Here is a 16,155-nt window from a genome sequence, read left to right as displayed (position 1 = left end):
TTTGACCCTTCTTACAGACTTATGTCCCTTCTAACAGACTTATTATCCTTCTCACAGACTTTTTACCCTTCTTACAGACTTATGGCCCTTCTCACAGACTTATCCTTCTCACAGACTTTTGACCCTTCTCACAGACCTATGGCTATCTCACAGACTTATCGCTCTTCTCACAGACTTATCACCCTTCTCAAAGACTTAGACTTTTGACCCTTCTCACAGACTTTTGACCCTTCTCACAGACTTATGGTCCTTCTCACAGACTTATGGTCCTTCTCACAGACTTTTGACCCTTCTCACACACTTGCTACCCTTCTCACAGATTATGGGCTTTCTCACAGACTTAGAATTTTGACCCGTCTTACAGACTTTTGACCTTTCTCACATACTTGACCCTTCTCACAGACTTATCACCCTTCTTACAGACTTTTGACCCTTCTCACAGACTTTTGACCCGTCTTACAGACTTTTGACCTTTCTCACATACTTGACCCTTCTCACACTTATCACCCTTCTTACAGACTTTTGACCCTTCTCACAGACTTTTGACCCTTCTCACAGACTTTCGTGAAGGGCCATTAAGGAGAAGCGTAAGAGAAGGAAGCAGGGCTCAACTTCTGGAGACGTTTTCCCTTGCAACACCTGTGGGAAGTGCTGTGCATCCAGAATCGGCTTCTTCTCCCATATGAGGACACACACTGACAGATAAGCCTGCCTGTCTACTCATTCGTCGGACCGACGGGAGACTCCATCATTACCATTCCGACTGATATACCCTTCTCAGACTTTGACCCTCTTACAGACCTAATCTTCTGAAGATGTTTTACCATTTTTACAGACATTTTACCATAATCATTGACTTTTATCTTCCAATAAACATTCTCTTGTCCGACTTTAAACCTCTTACAAATGTCCCCTTTTATTCAGAAGTTCTACCCTTATTACAGATTAACTTTCAACTGATGTTTTTCCCTCATTACTTCTTTTTTACAGGCATTTTATACCCTTTTTACGGACTTATTCTTCTCACAGACATACTTATTTCCAGATGTTTACTTTTCTCACAAAAATACCGTTCTTACCCCTCTCCCAGACGTAACCCATCTCACAGACATACCCCCTCAGACTTACCCTCTCCTAGACTTACCCCTCTCAGACTTACCTTCTAACAGACTTACCTTCTCCCAGACATACCCCTCTCCCTGACTTACCCTCTCTAAGACTTACCCTCTCCAAGACTAACCCTCTAACAGACTTACCCTTCACACTTCTTCTGTCTTTGCTGCTGTGTGCACATGTCAAATGATTGGTATAAGGACAGGCCCGGCGCTTCCTTTTTCGAGGAAGTGTCTGGTTTGTTCCAATGTACCTTTTATTTACCTGTGTGCTAGCTGAATCGGTAGCGTAAGCATCAATGACTTGAAGTTGTGTACCTTGTGTAATGGAGAGAGTTACCACTCTTTACTATTTGTTAATGTTAGACTTACCCTTCTTCTCTGTCTGGGCGAGCAGTGTGTCCCACAGCTGTTCTATCTCCGCCACACGCTCCCTGTTGTCATAGTGAGGGCCCCACCACACAATGAGAAAAAAACAATATCAATACAGAGTCACAGCTGTGTTATCTGTTGTCATAGTGAGGGCCCCACCACACAATGAGAAAAAAACAATATCAGTACAGTCACAGCTGTGTTATCTGTTGTCATAGTGAGGGCCCCACCACACAATGAGAAAAAAACAATATCAATACAGAGTCACAGCTGTGTTATCTGTTGTCATAGTGAGGGCCCCACCACACAATGAGAAAAAACAATATCAATACAGAGTCACAGCTGTGTTATCTGTTGTCATAGTAAGGGACCCACCACACAACGAGAAAAAAACAATATCAATACAGTCACAATTGTGTTATCTGCTGTCACAGTCTAGGCCCCACCACACACAACAAAAAAATAAATTAAAAAAATTGAGTCACCGCTGGGTCAACTGTTGTCATAGCCTGGGCCCCACCACACAAGAAGAAAAAAGAAAAAGAACTGCCTTACCTACAGTTTCAAAGTATAATTTGTAACGATTACAGTGCGACTATGTGATTTGTAATCATTATTATTATCATTATTGTTATCACTATTATGATTATTATCATTATAGCCACCTAATGTTGAAAATAAGCCCTAGGCGTACACAAACAGAACACGTATACCATGTAAATATCAAAAAGGAAAAACTGAACGCAAGATACCAAACATCATTAACAATTATTCATCACCCCCACCACACCCAACCCACATCCACAATGCACACAAGCACACATGCACGCACACACACACACAACGCATTGCACACTATTGTAAATAGTACACAATCAAAAATACTACCAACAAAATTCTGAAACTATCAAAACTCACTCAGTCACAAATTGTCATTTTGCTTCATACTGGAAAGGGATGAGCTGTTGACAATTAATCAGGAGGGGAAAAGGTGGGTCTTCAGACTGGATTTGAAAGATTGCAGTGAAGATGAGTGACGGAGAGGCTGAGGAAGTTGATTCCAAAGAAACGGGGGCTTGGAATGAAAAACTGCACTGGCCATACATTTTAATTACTAAGTATGATAGTGTGATTTGTAATGACCAAAGTGTACTTTGTAATGATTAGAGTGTGATGGTGCGATTTGTAATAACTTCAGTGTGATTTGTAATGAGTAATATGATGGTGTGATTTCCAATCACTACAGTGTGATGATTTGATTTCTAATGACCAAAGTGTACTTTGTAATGACTAGAGCGTGATGGTGTGATTTGTAATGACCTGAGTGTGATTTGTAATGACTACAATGTGACTGTGTGGTTTGTAATGACTAGAGCATGGTTTGTAATGACTACAGTGTTATGATGTGATTTGTAATGACTACAGTGTGATTTGTAATGACTACAGTGTGATGGTGTGATTTGTAATGACTACAATGTGACTGTGTGATTTGTAATGACTACAGTGTGATTTCTAATTACTGGTGTGATTTGTAATGACTACAGTATGAATGTGTGATTCATAATGATTACAGTGTAATCGCACACGAACTTCAGAGACTGAACATTGACATTGCTGCCGTCAGCGAAGTCCGCTTTGCAGGGAAAGGCAGCCTCCAGGAACACGGCGCTGGGTACACCCTCTACTGGTCAGGCAAGCCAGAGACCGAGAGACGCCTTTATGGCGTAGGCTTTATGGTCAGGAGTACCATTGCCTCCAAGCTTGAAAACCTGCCAACAGGACACTCAGACCGAATTATGTCCATGCGCCTCCCACTACGGAACAAACAGCATGCCACTCTGTTCAGCGTGTACGCTCCAACCCTCCAAGCGGACCCCACAGAAAAGGTCAAGTTTTACACTGATCTGCGCAACCTCGTTCAGAACACCCCTGCTGACGACAAGGTCATCATCCTTGGCGACTTCAATGCCAGAGTTGGCCAAGATTCAGAAGCCTGGAAAGGAGTCCTTGGCAAGCATGGCGTTGGTAATTGCAACGACAATGGGCGCCTTCTTCTCGAGTTCTGTGCAGAGCAGCAGTTTACCATCACCAACACCATTTTCCAGCAGAAGGACAGCCTGAAGACAACGTGGATGCATCCTCGGTCCAAACATTGGCACCTCATTGATTACATCCTGATGCACCAGAGAGACGTACGAGACGTCCTACACACCCGAGTGATGCCCAGCGCGGAGTGTCATACTGACCACCGCCTCGTCCGCAGCAAGCTCAGGCTCCACTTCAAGCCCAAACCAAAGAAAGGAGGAGCTCCTAGGAAGAAATTCCAGGTCGGCAACTTTCAGTCAGCTGAAGTGAAAGCTGAATTCCAGGCGAAGCTTCAGGACAAACTTGAAGACCCCAGTTGCCCCACAGACCCCTCTCCAGAAGCACTATGGGCACAGCTGAAATCAGCCATCCTGCAGTCCTCTGAAGAAGTCCTAGGGTTCTCGTCGAAAAAGAACAAGGACTGGTTTGACGAAAACAACCAGGAGATCCAAGAATTGCTGGCGAAGAAGAGATCAGCCCACCAGGCTCACCTTGCACAACCGTCTTGTCCGGTGAAGAAAGCAACCTTCCAGCTGATATGCAGCAACCTCCAGCGCAAGCTTCGTGAGATTCAAAATGGGTGGTGGACCAACCTGGCAGAGAGGGCTCAGCTTTGTGCAGACACTGGTGACTACCGGGGCTTATACGAAGCCTTGAAGGCGGTGTACGGTCCCTCATACCAGGTCCAGAGTCCTTTGCGCAGCGCAGATGGCCAGGCGCTCTTCACAGACAAGACGTCGATCCTGAACAGGTGGTCGGAACATTTCCAGGCCCTCTTCAGCGCCAACCGCACGGTTCAAGACTCGGCAATTCTCCGCATCCCACAACAGCCAGTGAAATTACAACTGGACGAGCTACCAACCCTAGAAGAGACTGTCAAGGCCATTGAACAGCTGAAATGTGGCAAGGCAGCAGGAGTTGACGGAATTCCGCCGGAGGCGTGGAAGAATGGAGGCCCAGCACTACACTCCAAACTCCACAACCTCTTTGTCTGCTGCTGGGAGCAAGGCAAACTACCACAGGACCTCCGTGACGCAGTCATCATCACCCTGTATAAAAACAAGGGAGAAAAGTCGGACTGCTCCAACTACAGGGGGATAACTCTGCTCTCCATCGCAGGCAAGATCCTCGCCAGAGTCCTCCTAAATCGGCTGGTGCCTACTATCGCCGAAGAACATCTCCCAGAGAGTCAGTGTGGCTTTAGAACCAACAGAGGCACCACTGACATGGTCTTCGTTCTCAGACAGCTACAAGAAAAATGTCGGGAACAGAACAAAGGACTGTATGCGACATTCGTCGATCTCACGAAAGCTTTCGACACCGTGAGCAGAAAAGGTCTGTGGGAGATCATGAAACGTCTAGGATGCCCCCCAAAATTCCTCAGCATGGTCATCCAACTACATGAGGAACAGCGTGGACAGGTCAGACACAGCAACGACCTTTCGGAGCCCTTCCCAATTGGAAATGGAGTGAAACAAGGTTGTGTCCTCGCGCCGACCCTCTTCACGATCTTCTTCAGCATGATGCTCCAACAGGCCACTGAAGATCTTGGCGACGACGACGGTATCTTCATCAGATACCGCACTGATGGCAGCCTATTCAACCTGAGGCGGCTACAGGCCCACACCAAGACACTGGAGCAACTCATCAGAGAGCTTCTGTTTGCCGACGATGCTGCCCTCGTCGCCCATACAGAAGCGGCCCTGCAGCGTATAACGTCCTGCTTCGCAGAGGCTGCGCAGCTCTTCGGCCTAGAAGTCAGTCTGAAAAAGACGGAAGTTCTCCACCAGCCTGCCCCACGGGAAGAATTCCACGCTCCTCACATCAACATCGGTGAGACAGAGCTGAAGTCGGTCCACCAGTTCAGCTACCTAGGCTGCACCATCTCGTCTGACGCCAAGATCGACAAGGAGATCGACAACAGACTTGCAAAGGCAAACAGCGCATTCGGCAGGCTGTACAAGAGAGCGTGGAACAACAAACACCTGAAGAAAGACACAAAGATCAGCGTGTACAGAGCTGTTGTACTGCCCACCCTGTTGTATGGCTCCGAAACCTGGGTCACCTACCGGCACCACATACGACTGCTTGATCGCTTCCACCAGCGCTGCCTTCGCACCATCCTCAGCATCCACTGGAGTGACTACATCACAAATGTCGAGGTCCTGGAGCAGGCAAAGACTATCAGCATCGAGGCAGTGCTGCTAAAGACCCAGCTACGTTGGGCTGGGCACGTGTCCAGGATGGAGGACCACCGCCTGCCCAAGATCGCGCTGTATGGCGAACTGTCCACTGGCCACCGTGACAGAGGAGCACCCAAGAAGAGATACAAAGACTCCTTGAAGAAAGCTCTCAGTGCCTGTCACATTGACCATCGCCAGTGGTCCGCAGTAGCCGCTGATCGAGAGACCTGGCGACGCACCATCCACCAAGCTGTCTCCTCCTTCGAAAACAACCGCAGGGCCAGCCTTGAGGACAAACGCAGAAGGAGGAAGAACCACGACGCTGCAGCCGCGAACCCAGACCAGACTTTCCCTTGCAACCGCTGCGGCCGACTCTGCTTTTCCCGCATTGGCCTTGTCAGCCATGAGCGTGCCTGCATCAGACGTGGACAACGCCCTTCCTAGATCTTCGGCAGCGAAGCCAGGCCATGAGTACAGTGTGGTGTTATCTGTAATGACTACAGTGTGACTGTGTGACTTGTAATGACTACAGTGTGATGTGGTGTGATCTGTAATGACTACAGTGTGATAGTGTGATTTGTATTGACTACAGTGTTATTTGTAATGACTACATTGTAATTTGTGTTGACTAGTGTGATGGTGTTATCTGTAACGACTACAGTGTGATTTGTAATGACTGCAGTGTGGTGTGATTTGTATTGACTACAGTGTGGTGTGATTTGTGACTTGTAATGACTACAGTGTGACAGTGTGATCTGTAATGACTACAGTGTGATGTGGTGTGATTTGTAATGACTAGTGTGATGGTGTGATTTGTAATGACTACTGTATAATTTGTAATGACTACAGTGTGGTGTGATTTGTGACTACATGTGGTGTGATTTGTAATGACTACAATGTGATGGTGTGATTTGTAATAACCACAGTGTGATTTGTAATGACTACAGTGTGATTTGTAATGACTACAGTGTAATGGTACATGGTGTGATTTGTAATGATTACAGGGTGATTTGTAATGTCTACAGTGTGATTGTGTGATTTATAATGACTAGTGTGATTTGTAATGACTACAGTGTAATGGTGTTATTTGTAATGACTACAGTGTTATGGTGTGATTTGTAATGACTACAGTGTGATTTGTAATGACTACAGTGTAATGGTGTGATTTGTAATGACTCCAGTATGACTGATTCTGAACGATAAGAGAATACACCTCTTGCAGAAACCATCATTCACTCACAGACACAGACACACAGATACACAGATACACAGACACAGACACAGACACACACACACACACACACACACAGACCTGATGGTGTCTTTAGCATAGTGGTTGTTGTTGATCAGTTCATTGCCCGAGGACCGGATGGATTCGACGCGGTTCCTGTTGGCCTCAACTTCGGCCTCAAAGTTCTGGTGCTTCTGCAGCTTGGTCTGAAGGTTGCTCGGGTCCTGGGCCAAAGGTCAAGGCCAAGGTCAGGAACAGAGGTCACAGTACAGTCAATCTCATCTTGTGTTTGTCACCGTAATGGTCTGATATCAACATTTCTAGAAAGTTGTGAGTTCTTCGTTCTCACAGACAAGATTCATGCAAACTTCGATCGTTAAGCTCAAAGTTTTGTTTTCTCTTTATTATGAATGCATTCAGTCACACATTGAACAGAATGATCAAAACACACATGAACATCTGATGAGAAACAAATTATGAAGGTATTCAAATGGGTCTCACCATATAAACAGAAAATACAACAAAGGCTACAATCCTTCCATCCACATCATGACAAACATTGTGATGAATGACAGCAAACAGACAAACCACAGCAAACAGAAACACAGACACAGCATTACCCAGACAAACACCTCAAACCACAGCAAACAGAAACACAGACACACCATTACCCAAACACCTCAAACCACAGCAAACAGAAACACAGACACACCATTACCCAGACAAATGCCTCAAACCACAGCAAACAGAAACACAGACACACCATTACCCAGAGAAACGCCTCAAACCACAGCAAACAGAAACACAGACATACCATTCATTACCCAGACAAACACCTCAAACCACAGCAAACAGAAACACAGACACACCATTACCCAGACAAACACCTCAAACCACAGCAAACAGAAACACAGACACACCATTACCCAGACACACACCTCAAACCACAGCAAACAGAAACACAGACATACCATTACCCAGACAAACGCCTCAAACCACAGCAAACAGAAACACAGACATACCATTACCCAGACAAACACCTCAAACCACAGCAAACAGAAACACAGACACACCATTACCCAGACAAACACCTCAAACCACAGCAAACAGAAACACAGACATACCATTACCCAGACAAACACCTCAAACCACAGCAAACAGAAACACAGACACACCATTACCCAGACAAACGCCTCAAACCACAGCAAACAGAAACACAGACACAGCATTACCCAGACAAACACCTCAAACCACAGCAAACAGAAACACAGACACACCATTACCCAGACAAACACCTCAAACCACAGCAAACAGAAACACAGACACAGCATTACCCAGACAAACATGCATGCTGGGTATATTCTTGTTTCCATAACCCACCGAACGCTGACATGGATTACAGGATCTTTAATGTGCGTATTTAGTCTTCTGCGTGCGCATGCACACGAAGGGGGCTCAGGCACTAGCAGGTCTGCACATATGTTGACCTGGGAGATTGGAAAAATCTCCCTTTACCCATAAGGTGCACCAAGATTCGAACCCAGGACCCTCAGATTGAAAGTCCAGCGCTTTAACCATTCGGCTATTGCACCCATCGTGGCCCAACATGACCTGGGAACGCTGAAGAAGAACACAATACAACACAACACAGTACAACAACACACAATCCAGTACAGTACAACACAATACAACACAACACAGTACAACAACACACAATCCAGTATAGTACAACACAATACAACACAGTACAACAACACACAATCCAGTACAGTACAACACAATACAACACAACACAGTACAACAACACACAATCCAGTGCAGTACAACACAACACAGTACAACAACACACAATCCAGTACAGTACAACACAATACAACACAACACAGTACAACAACACACAATCCAGTACAGTACAACACAATACAACACAGTACAACAACATACAATCCAGTACAGTACAACACAATACAACACAACACAGTACAACAACACACAATCCAGTACAGTACAACACAATACAACAAAACATAATGTAACACAACACGACACAGCACAACGCATGATACGACACAGCAACAATAAAACACGATACAGCACAACACAGCACAGCACAGCACAGCACAACAAGCACAGCACAGCACAACACAATCCAACAGACCAGGTAGCTCTCATCAGAGGCAGTCTTCAGTTTCTCGTTGATCCAGCCCTTGGTCTCGTCGCAGTCCCTCTCAAACACCTGGAACTGGTACGACAACTCCAACTGCTCCCGCCGAAATGCTGACCTCTGGTACAAAAGGTCACGACGACGCAGAAGCTGTTCGCGGCGCTGAGCAACATCGTCTGAGGCATAGTGTTCCCCTTCGATCAGCTTGCTGGCAAACTCATCCAACGCCTGTCCAACACACACAACATTGCTGTATAACTGGTTGTCATATCATCTTATTCATCCTTCTTCTTCTTCTGCATTCACTCGTATGCACACGAGTGGGATTTTACGTGTATGACCGTTTTTACCCCACCATGTAGGCAGCCATACTCCGTTTTCGGGGGTGTGCATGCTGGGTATGTTCTTGTTTCCATAACCCACCGAACACTGACATGGGTTACAGGATCTATAACATGCATATTTGATCTTCTGCTTGCATATACACACGAAGGGGGTTCAGGCACTAGCAGGTCTGCACATATGTTGACCTGGGAGATCGTAAAAATCTCCACCCTTTACCCACCAGGCGCCGTCACCATGATTTGAACCCGGGACCCTCAGACTGACAGTCCAACGCTTTAACCACTCGGCTATTGTGCCCGTCATCTTATTCATCCAATTCCTGTTCAACACACGATGACACTTCTGTACAACTCCAATGACACCTGGAAGCCCTATCATGTGAATAACTGACTGTCAGACTGCAATGCAATGCAGTCCATGTAAAATCAACGGTCGCAATACAAAGTTATGCCATTTTATGTGAAAATAACAGTCACACTTGAAAGTGATACCGACGGCCGCAATAGCCGAGTGGTTAAAGCGTTGGACTGTCAATCTGAGGGTCCCGGGTTCGAATCACGGTGATGTGATGAAGATCAAATACGCACGTTAAAGATCCTGTAATCCATGTCAGCGTTCGGTGGGTTATGGAAACAAGAACACACCCAGCATGCACACTCCCAAAAACGGAGTATGGCTGCCTACATGGCGGGGTAAAAACGGTAATACACGTAAAATCCCACTCGTGTGCATACGAGTGAACGTGGGAGTTACAGCCCACGAACACAGAAGAAGAAGAAGAAGAAAGTGATACCATTCCATGAAAAAGTAACAGTGACGACTGAACGTAATGCCACTTTATGTAAAATTCATTGAAGTAAAATCAACAGCCACATTTGAAAAAAAATGCCATTTTATGCTATTTTAAAAGTCACAACTGATCAAAAGTAACCTAATTTCTCGGAAAAAATTAACAGATGATTGAATGAAAACACTATTAAATCAAAAGTTACAGCTTAAAACAGCCACACCACACCCAGTAAAGGTACAGCCACACCCACTACAGGTACAGCCATACAGATACAGCCACCCCATTACAAGTACAGCCACACCCTACAGGCACCCACTACAGGCACAGCCACCCCACTACAGGTACAGCCACACCCACTACAGGTACAACCACACCCACTACAGGCACCCACTACAGGCACAGCCACACCCACTACAGGTACAGCCACACCCACTACAGGCACCCACTACAGGCACAGCCACACCCACTACAGGTACAGCCACACCTAGCAGAGGTAGGTCTCACCTTGATCTTCTCCTCCTGTGCGACCAGCGACTTGTCAAAGTCGTCGTGTTTCTTGCTGAGAGCTTCCACCGAGTCCAGGGAGTCACCCAGGTCTTCGTTCACCAGGAACGCCTGACCCCCCCACCCCCCACACACACACATACACACACACACACACACACACACACACACACACACAAATCAAACAGGGAAGATATAGAAACACACCGAAAGAGCAAAGACTGTGTGATACATGTAACAGTTTAGAAGATGATATTCAAATTTTAGACAAATGTGTAAAACACAATACTTACAGACACAGATTCCTAATCGATATATGTAGTCCAAATGCAAAGCCTAGTGAATTGATCCTTCCAACAGAATTACAGCTAAGGCTGGTGAAATTTGTTCACGAATGTTTCTCTTCTTAATATTCTCAAAATCATGTTTCATTATGTCTTATAAACTTTAAGGTTTTATGACAATAAAAAGTATTCTATTCTATTTTATTCTATTCTATTCACACACAGACACACACACACACACATACAGACACAGACATACAGACGCACACAGTGTATGTCTGTGAGTGTCTAAGTCTGTGTATGTTTGTCAATGTCTGTGTGTCTGCGAGTGCGTGTGTGTGTGCATGTTCGTGTGCGTGCATTTGCGTGTGTGTGTGTGTGTGTGTGTGTGTGTGTCTGTGCATATGTGTCTGTTCGTTCTTTAGTTTAGTGTCTTTTCACTATCAGTGATATTAGACGATTAAAAAAAAATAATAATAAAAAGTGGGGGTGGGGGGGTGGGGAGGGAAGAGGAAAACAGAAAAGGTAAAAAAAAACTACCAAAAAATGCATAACTAACATGCAATTACATTTAACAGTAACAATTCAATAATGATAATAATAATCAGAAACCATTAACACAATTCTGAAGTACATTAAAGGAATGTAGAAATAGGGCTATGAACTAATATGCCTGAGAAAGTTCGACCATAAGAACCTCATCAGAAATAACTTTCCAAAAATCATCTGCAGAATAGTTATTCTCTTTTAAATACTTGGGCAAGAAGGCACGTAACTGCTGACAGTGAAACAATGATGCAAGCTGAACTGATTACCACAGATGCATGTAACATTTTTACTATACTTTGTCTTCAGCGCATCAAGTTTTATACAGAAGAAAGTAGAGGTTATTAATTTTGTATAGAAAGCTGATGGATTCAGTATCTTTTCTTTAATAATATTATTGGGGAATAATGTCCTTCCATCGGTTATGAAATCGACCCCATGCTGATTTTTCTAACAAAGTGTATGCCTCTCTTACGGAAAGACAGACATGTATTTTTGTCGATTTTTCTGAATCTTGTGCTCCTCTTTTAGCTGCTTTATCAGCGGTTTCATTGCCATGAATGCCCACATGAGAAGTCACTCAACAAAAACTGACCTCAGTCCCTTTAATCCTCAAACAATGTACCAAATGATTTGCCTCAATGACTAAGTCAGGTCTTGTTTCAAGGCTTAATAATTCTAGAGCACAAAGAACCGATTTGGAATCAACAATGAGAGAAAACTATTTGATGGCTCACTAAGTAGTTCAGAGCTTGTATAATAGCAATTAGCTCAGCCGTGAAGATGGAAAGATATTTTCCAATAAAGTAAGATTTTTCAACTTTAAAGGCAGGAATACAGAAAGCCGCACCAGCATTTTTGTCATCAAGAACAGATCCATCTGTGGATATATGGAGATGATTCTGATATTTTTCTGCTATATGGCAGTACTTGTCATGATACTGATGTTTTCTTCCTTTTTTGTTTCAGAATAACTGATATCAAAATCTACTTTCAACATTTCCCAAAAAGGAACAGGAGTATGATGTGGTTTTGCAGTTAACTCTTTCATGTTAACATCAGATTCTTTTAACAAATCTGAAACGAAAGTTGCAACTGTTTCTTGTTTAGTTCTTTTAGGAAAACCAGTGTCAGATCTTACTGTCAGTCCATCAGCAATGAAATTTTTTGTCACTGAAGCGTATCTCACAGCGAATTTTGCTGTTGCTAACTCACGATATTCATTTGAGGGAAGAATTCCGGCTGTTTTGTATGTTTCCTGGTTGGATGCATGAGAGGGCACTCCGAGGGCAATTTTGATAGCCTTACAGTCTACGCTTTGAATCTTTTGTAATAGATATTTAGATGCACTGACATATGTGTCTGTGTATGTCTGCAAATGTCTGTGTCTGTTTGTCAATGTGTGTGTGTTGTGTGTGTGTGTGTGTGTGTGTATGTGTCTGTGTCTGCATGTGTGTGTATGTGTGTGTGTGTGTGTCTGTGTTTGCATGTGTGTACATGTGTGTGTGTGTGTGTGTGTGTGTGTGTGAGTGTCTGTGTATGTTTGTCAATGTCTGTGTGTCTGTGAGTGTGTGTGTGTGTGTGTGTGTGTGTGTGTGTGTGTGTGAGTCTGTGCATGCATACGTGCGTGTATGCGTGTGTGGATGTGTGTGTGTGAGTGTGAGTGGCTGGGTGGGTGGGTGTGTGAGTGGCTGGGTGGGTGTGTGTGTGTGTGTGTGTGTGTGTGAGTTCTGTCACCTCCTGTTTGGTCATCCAGGCATGGGCCTGCTCCGTGTCCCTGATGAAGAGCTGTGTGTGTGTGTGTGTATGTATGTGTGTGTGTGTGGGTGGGTGGGTGGGTGGGTGTGTGTGTGAGTGTGAGTGCTGTCACCTCCTGTTTGGTCATCCAGGCGTGGGCCTGCTCCGTGTCCCTGATGAAGAGCTGTGTGTGTGTGTGTGTGTGTGTGTGCATGTGTGTGTGTGTGAGGGAGTGAGTGAGTGAGTGAGTGAGTGAGTGAGTGAGTGAGTGAGTGAGTGAGTGAGTGTGTGTGTGTGTGTGTGTGTGTGTGTGTGTGTGTGTGTGTGTGAGTGAGGTCACCTCCTGTTTGGTCGTCCAGGCATGGGCCTGCTCCGTGTCCCTGATGAAGAGCTGTGTGTGTGTGTGTGTGTGTGTGTGTGTGTGTGTGCATGTGTGTGTGAGTGAGTGAGTGAGTGAGTGAGTGAGTGAGTGAGTGTGTGTGTGTGTGTATGTGTGTGTGTGTGTGTGTGTGTGTGTGTGTGTGGGTGTGAGTGAGGTCACCTCCTGTTTGGTCGTCTAGGCATGGGCCTGCTCCGTGTACCTGATGAAGAGCTGTGTGTGTGTGTGTGTGTGTGTGTGTGTGTGTGTGTGTGTGTATGTGTGTGAGTGCTGTCACCTCCTGTTTAGTCATCCAGGCATGGGCCTGCTCCGTGTACCTGATGAAGAGCTGTGTGTGTGTGTGTCTGTGTGTGTGTGTGTGTGTGTGTGAGTGCGGTCACCTCCTGTTTAGTCATCGAGGCGTGGGCCTGCTCCGTGTCCCTGATGAAGAGCTGTGTGTGTGTGTGTGTGTGTGTGTGTGTGTGCGTGTGTGTGGGTGTGGGTGGGTGGGTGTGAGTTCTGTCACCTCCTGTTTGGTCATCCAGGCGTGGGCCTGCTCCGTGTCCCTGATGAAGAGCTGCAGGTCCATGCACTGCTCATACAGGATGCGTCTCTCCTCCCACAGCTCCAACACCCCACGCTTCTCCGTGTCCAGCACTGTCAGCTGGGGACACATCACCATGACAACCATCATCATGTCGTCATGACAACATCATCATCGCCATGACAATCATCATTAGGTCACCACCACAACCATGATCACGTCACCATGACAACCATCATCACATCACCAACACAACCATCATCACCTCACCACCACAACCATCATATCACCATGACAACTATCATCATGTCACCACCACAACCATCATCACATCACCATGACAACCATCATCACATCACTATTACAAACATCGCCACATCACCATGACAACCATCATCACATCACTATTACAAACATCGTCACATCACATTGACAACCTTCATCACGTCACCACCACAACCATCATCATGTCACCATGACAACCATCATAACCAACCACATCACCATGGCAACCACCACATGATTGTGACAATGACCACACCACCACAGAAGCATCAGAACCACCAATAACAAGAAAAAGTCAACTGTGCCTACTAAAAAACCAGACACCACTATCAGACAAAAACAATGAACAACAGGGTGTTAACTAGTGCTCAGACCTCCAGACAGTTACACAACAAAACAGGAACAACTGCCATCGTTTTCAATCTGTACCATGCTTCTCTGTGCAAAGCCGATCCCCTGAATTTTTTTCTGAACTTCAAGAAAAACACTCAAACAAGGCAAACTGTTGTATGAGGTTCTGTCGTTTTACGATCAGCAGAATCAACTTTCTATTTTGACTCAGAAACAAAAAAAAAAATAATAATAATGTGGTAAACAAAGGGTTTTTTCCCAAACACTGAAGATCTTACAATATCCACGTCAGAGTTTTTCAGACAGGTATCAGCCATGACAGTGCATCCACAATTCCACACTGACCTTCTCTCTGACCTCCTGGGCAGCGTAGTGGTCAGAGGTCACCAGTCGTTCTCCCGACTCAGCACAGGACACGAAGCTGTCCTCGCGGGCATCTATCTCTCCCTGAAACATAAGACACCTTTATACTGACTGCCATGTGTGTGTGTGTGTGTGTATGAGAGAAAGAGAAAGGGCGAGCGTGAGAGAGAGAGAGAATTGTGTTTGTGATAGAGAGAATGTGAACTTTGCATTAAATGTGTACAGTGTGCAAATCTTCCAACCAGATGGTATTGTCTGAAATAATGATGCAAATCTTCTGACCAGACTCTCCAGCAGTGCTCACCTTGTGTTCCTGGTGTCTCTCCAGCATGTCTCTCCAGCAGTGCTCACCTTGTGTACCTGGTGTCTCTCCAGCAGCACTCACCTTGTGTTCCTGGTGTCTCTCCAGCATGTCTCTCCAGCAGTGCTCACCTTGTGTTCCTGGTGTCTCTCCAGCATGTCTCTCCAGCAGTGCTCACCTTGTGTACCTGGTGTCTCTCCAGCAGCACTCACCTTGTGTTCCTGGTGTCTCTCCAGCATGTCTCTCCAGCAGTGCTCACCTTGTGTTCCTGGTGTCTCTCCAGCAGTGCTCACCTTGTGTTCCTGGTGTCTCTCCAGCAGCACTCACCTTGTGTTCCTGGTGTCTCTCCAGCATGTCTCTCCAGCAGTGCTCACCTTGTGTTCCTGGTGTCTCTCCAGCATGTCTCTCCAGCAGTGCTCACCTTGTGTTCCTGGTGTCTCTCCAGCAGTGCTCACCTTGTGTTCCTGGTGTCTCTCCAGCATGTCTCTCCAGCAGTGCTCACCTTGTGTTCCTGGTGTCTCTCCAGCATGTCTCTCCAGCAGTGCTCACCTTGTGTTCCTGGTGTCTCTCCAGCAGTGCTCACCTTGTGTTCCTGGTGTC

At 45.6% G+C, this 16,155-nt stretch overlaps 1 protein-coding gene across 6 annotated transcripts in view; it reads right to left on the bottom strand.

Annotated features, from left to right (window-relative positions):
- The window catches only part of LOC143276214 (spectrin alpha chain-like), a 130,416-nt gene that overhangs the window by 84,081 nt on the left and 30,180 nt on the right, over window positions 1-16,155 (bottom strand). For all 6 annotated transcript variants that reach the window (XM_076580669.1, XM_076580668.1, XM_076580672.1 and 3 more), the window contains 6 exons: window positions 15,237-15,338; window positions 14,238-14,375; window positions 10,787-10,897; window positions 9,142-9,375; window positions 7,065-7,207; window positions 1,485-1,546 (listed from right to left, as the gene is read on the bottom strand). In XM_076580669.1, coding sequence (XP_076436784.1) covers window positions 1,485-1,546; window positions 7,065-7,207; window positions 9,142-9,375; window positions 10,787-10,897; window positions 14,238-14,375; window positions 15,237-15,338 — 790 coding nt within the window. The remainder of the gene's footprint in view (window positions 1-1,484; window positions 1,547-7,064; window positions 7,208-9,141; window positions 9,376-10,786; window positions 10,898-14,237; window positions 14,376-15,236; window positions 15,339-16,155) is intronic.

The sequence above is a fragment of the Babylonia areolata genome, chromosome 31 (genome assembly GCF_041734735.1).
Source record: "Babylonia areolata isolate BAREFJ2019XMU chromosome 31, ASM4173473v1, whole genome shotgun sequence".
NCBI classification, from domain to species: domain Eukaryota; kingdom Metazoa; phylum Mollusca; class Gastropoda; order Neogastropoda; family Buccinidae; genus Babylonia; species Babylonia areolata.
The sequence above is the reverse complement of the archived record's forward strand: the minus strand, read 5'-3'. Positions and strand labels throughout refer to the sequence as shown.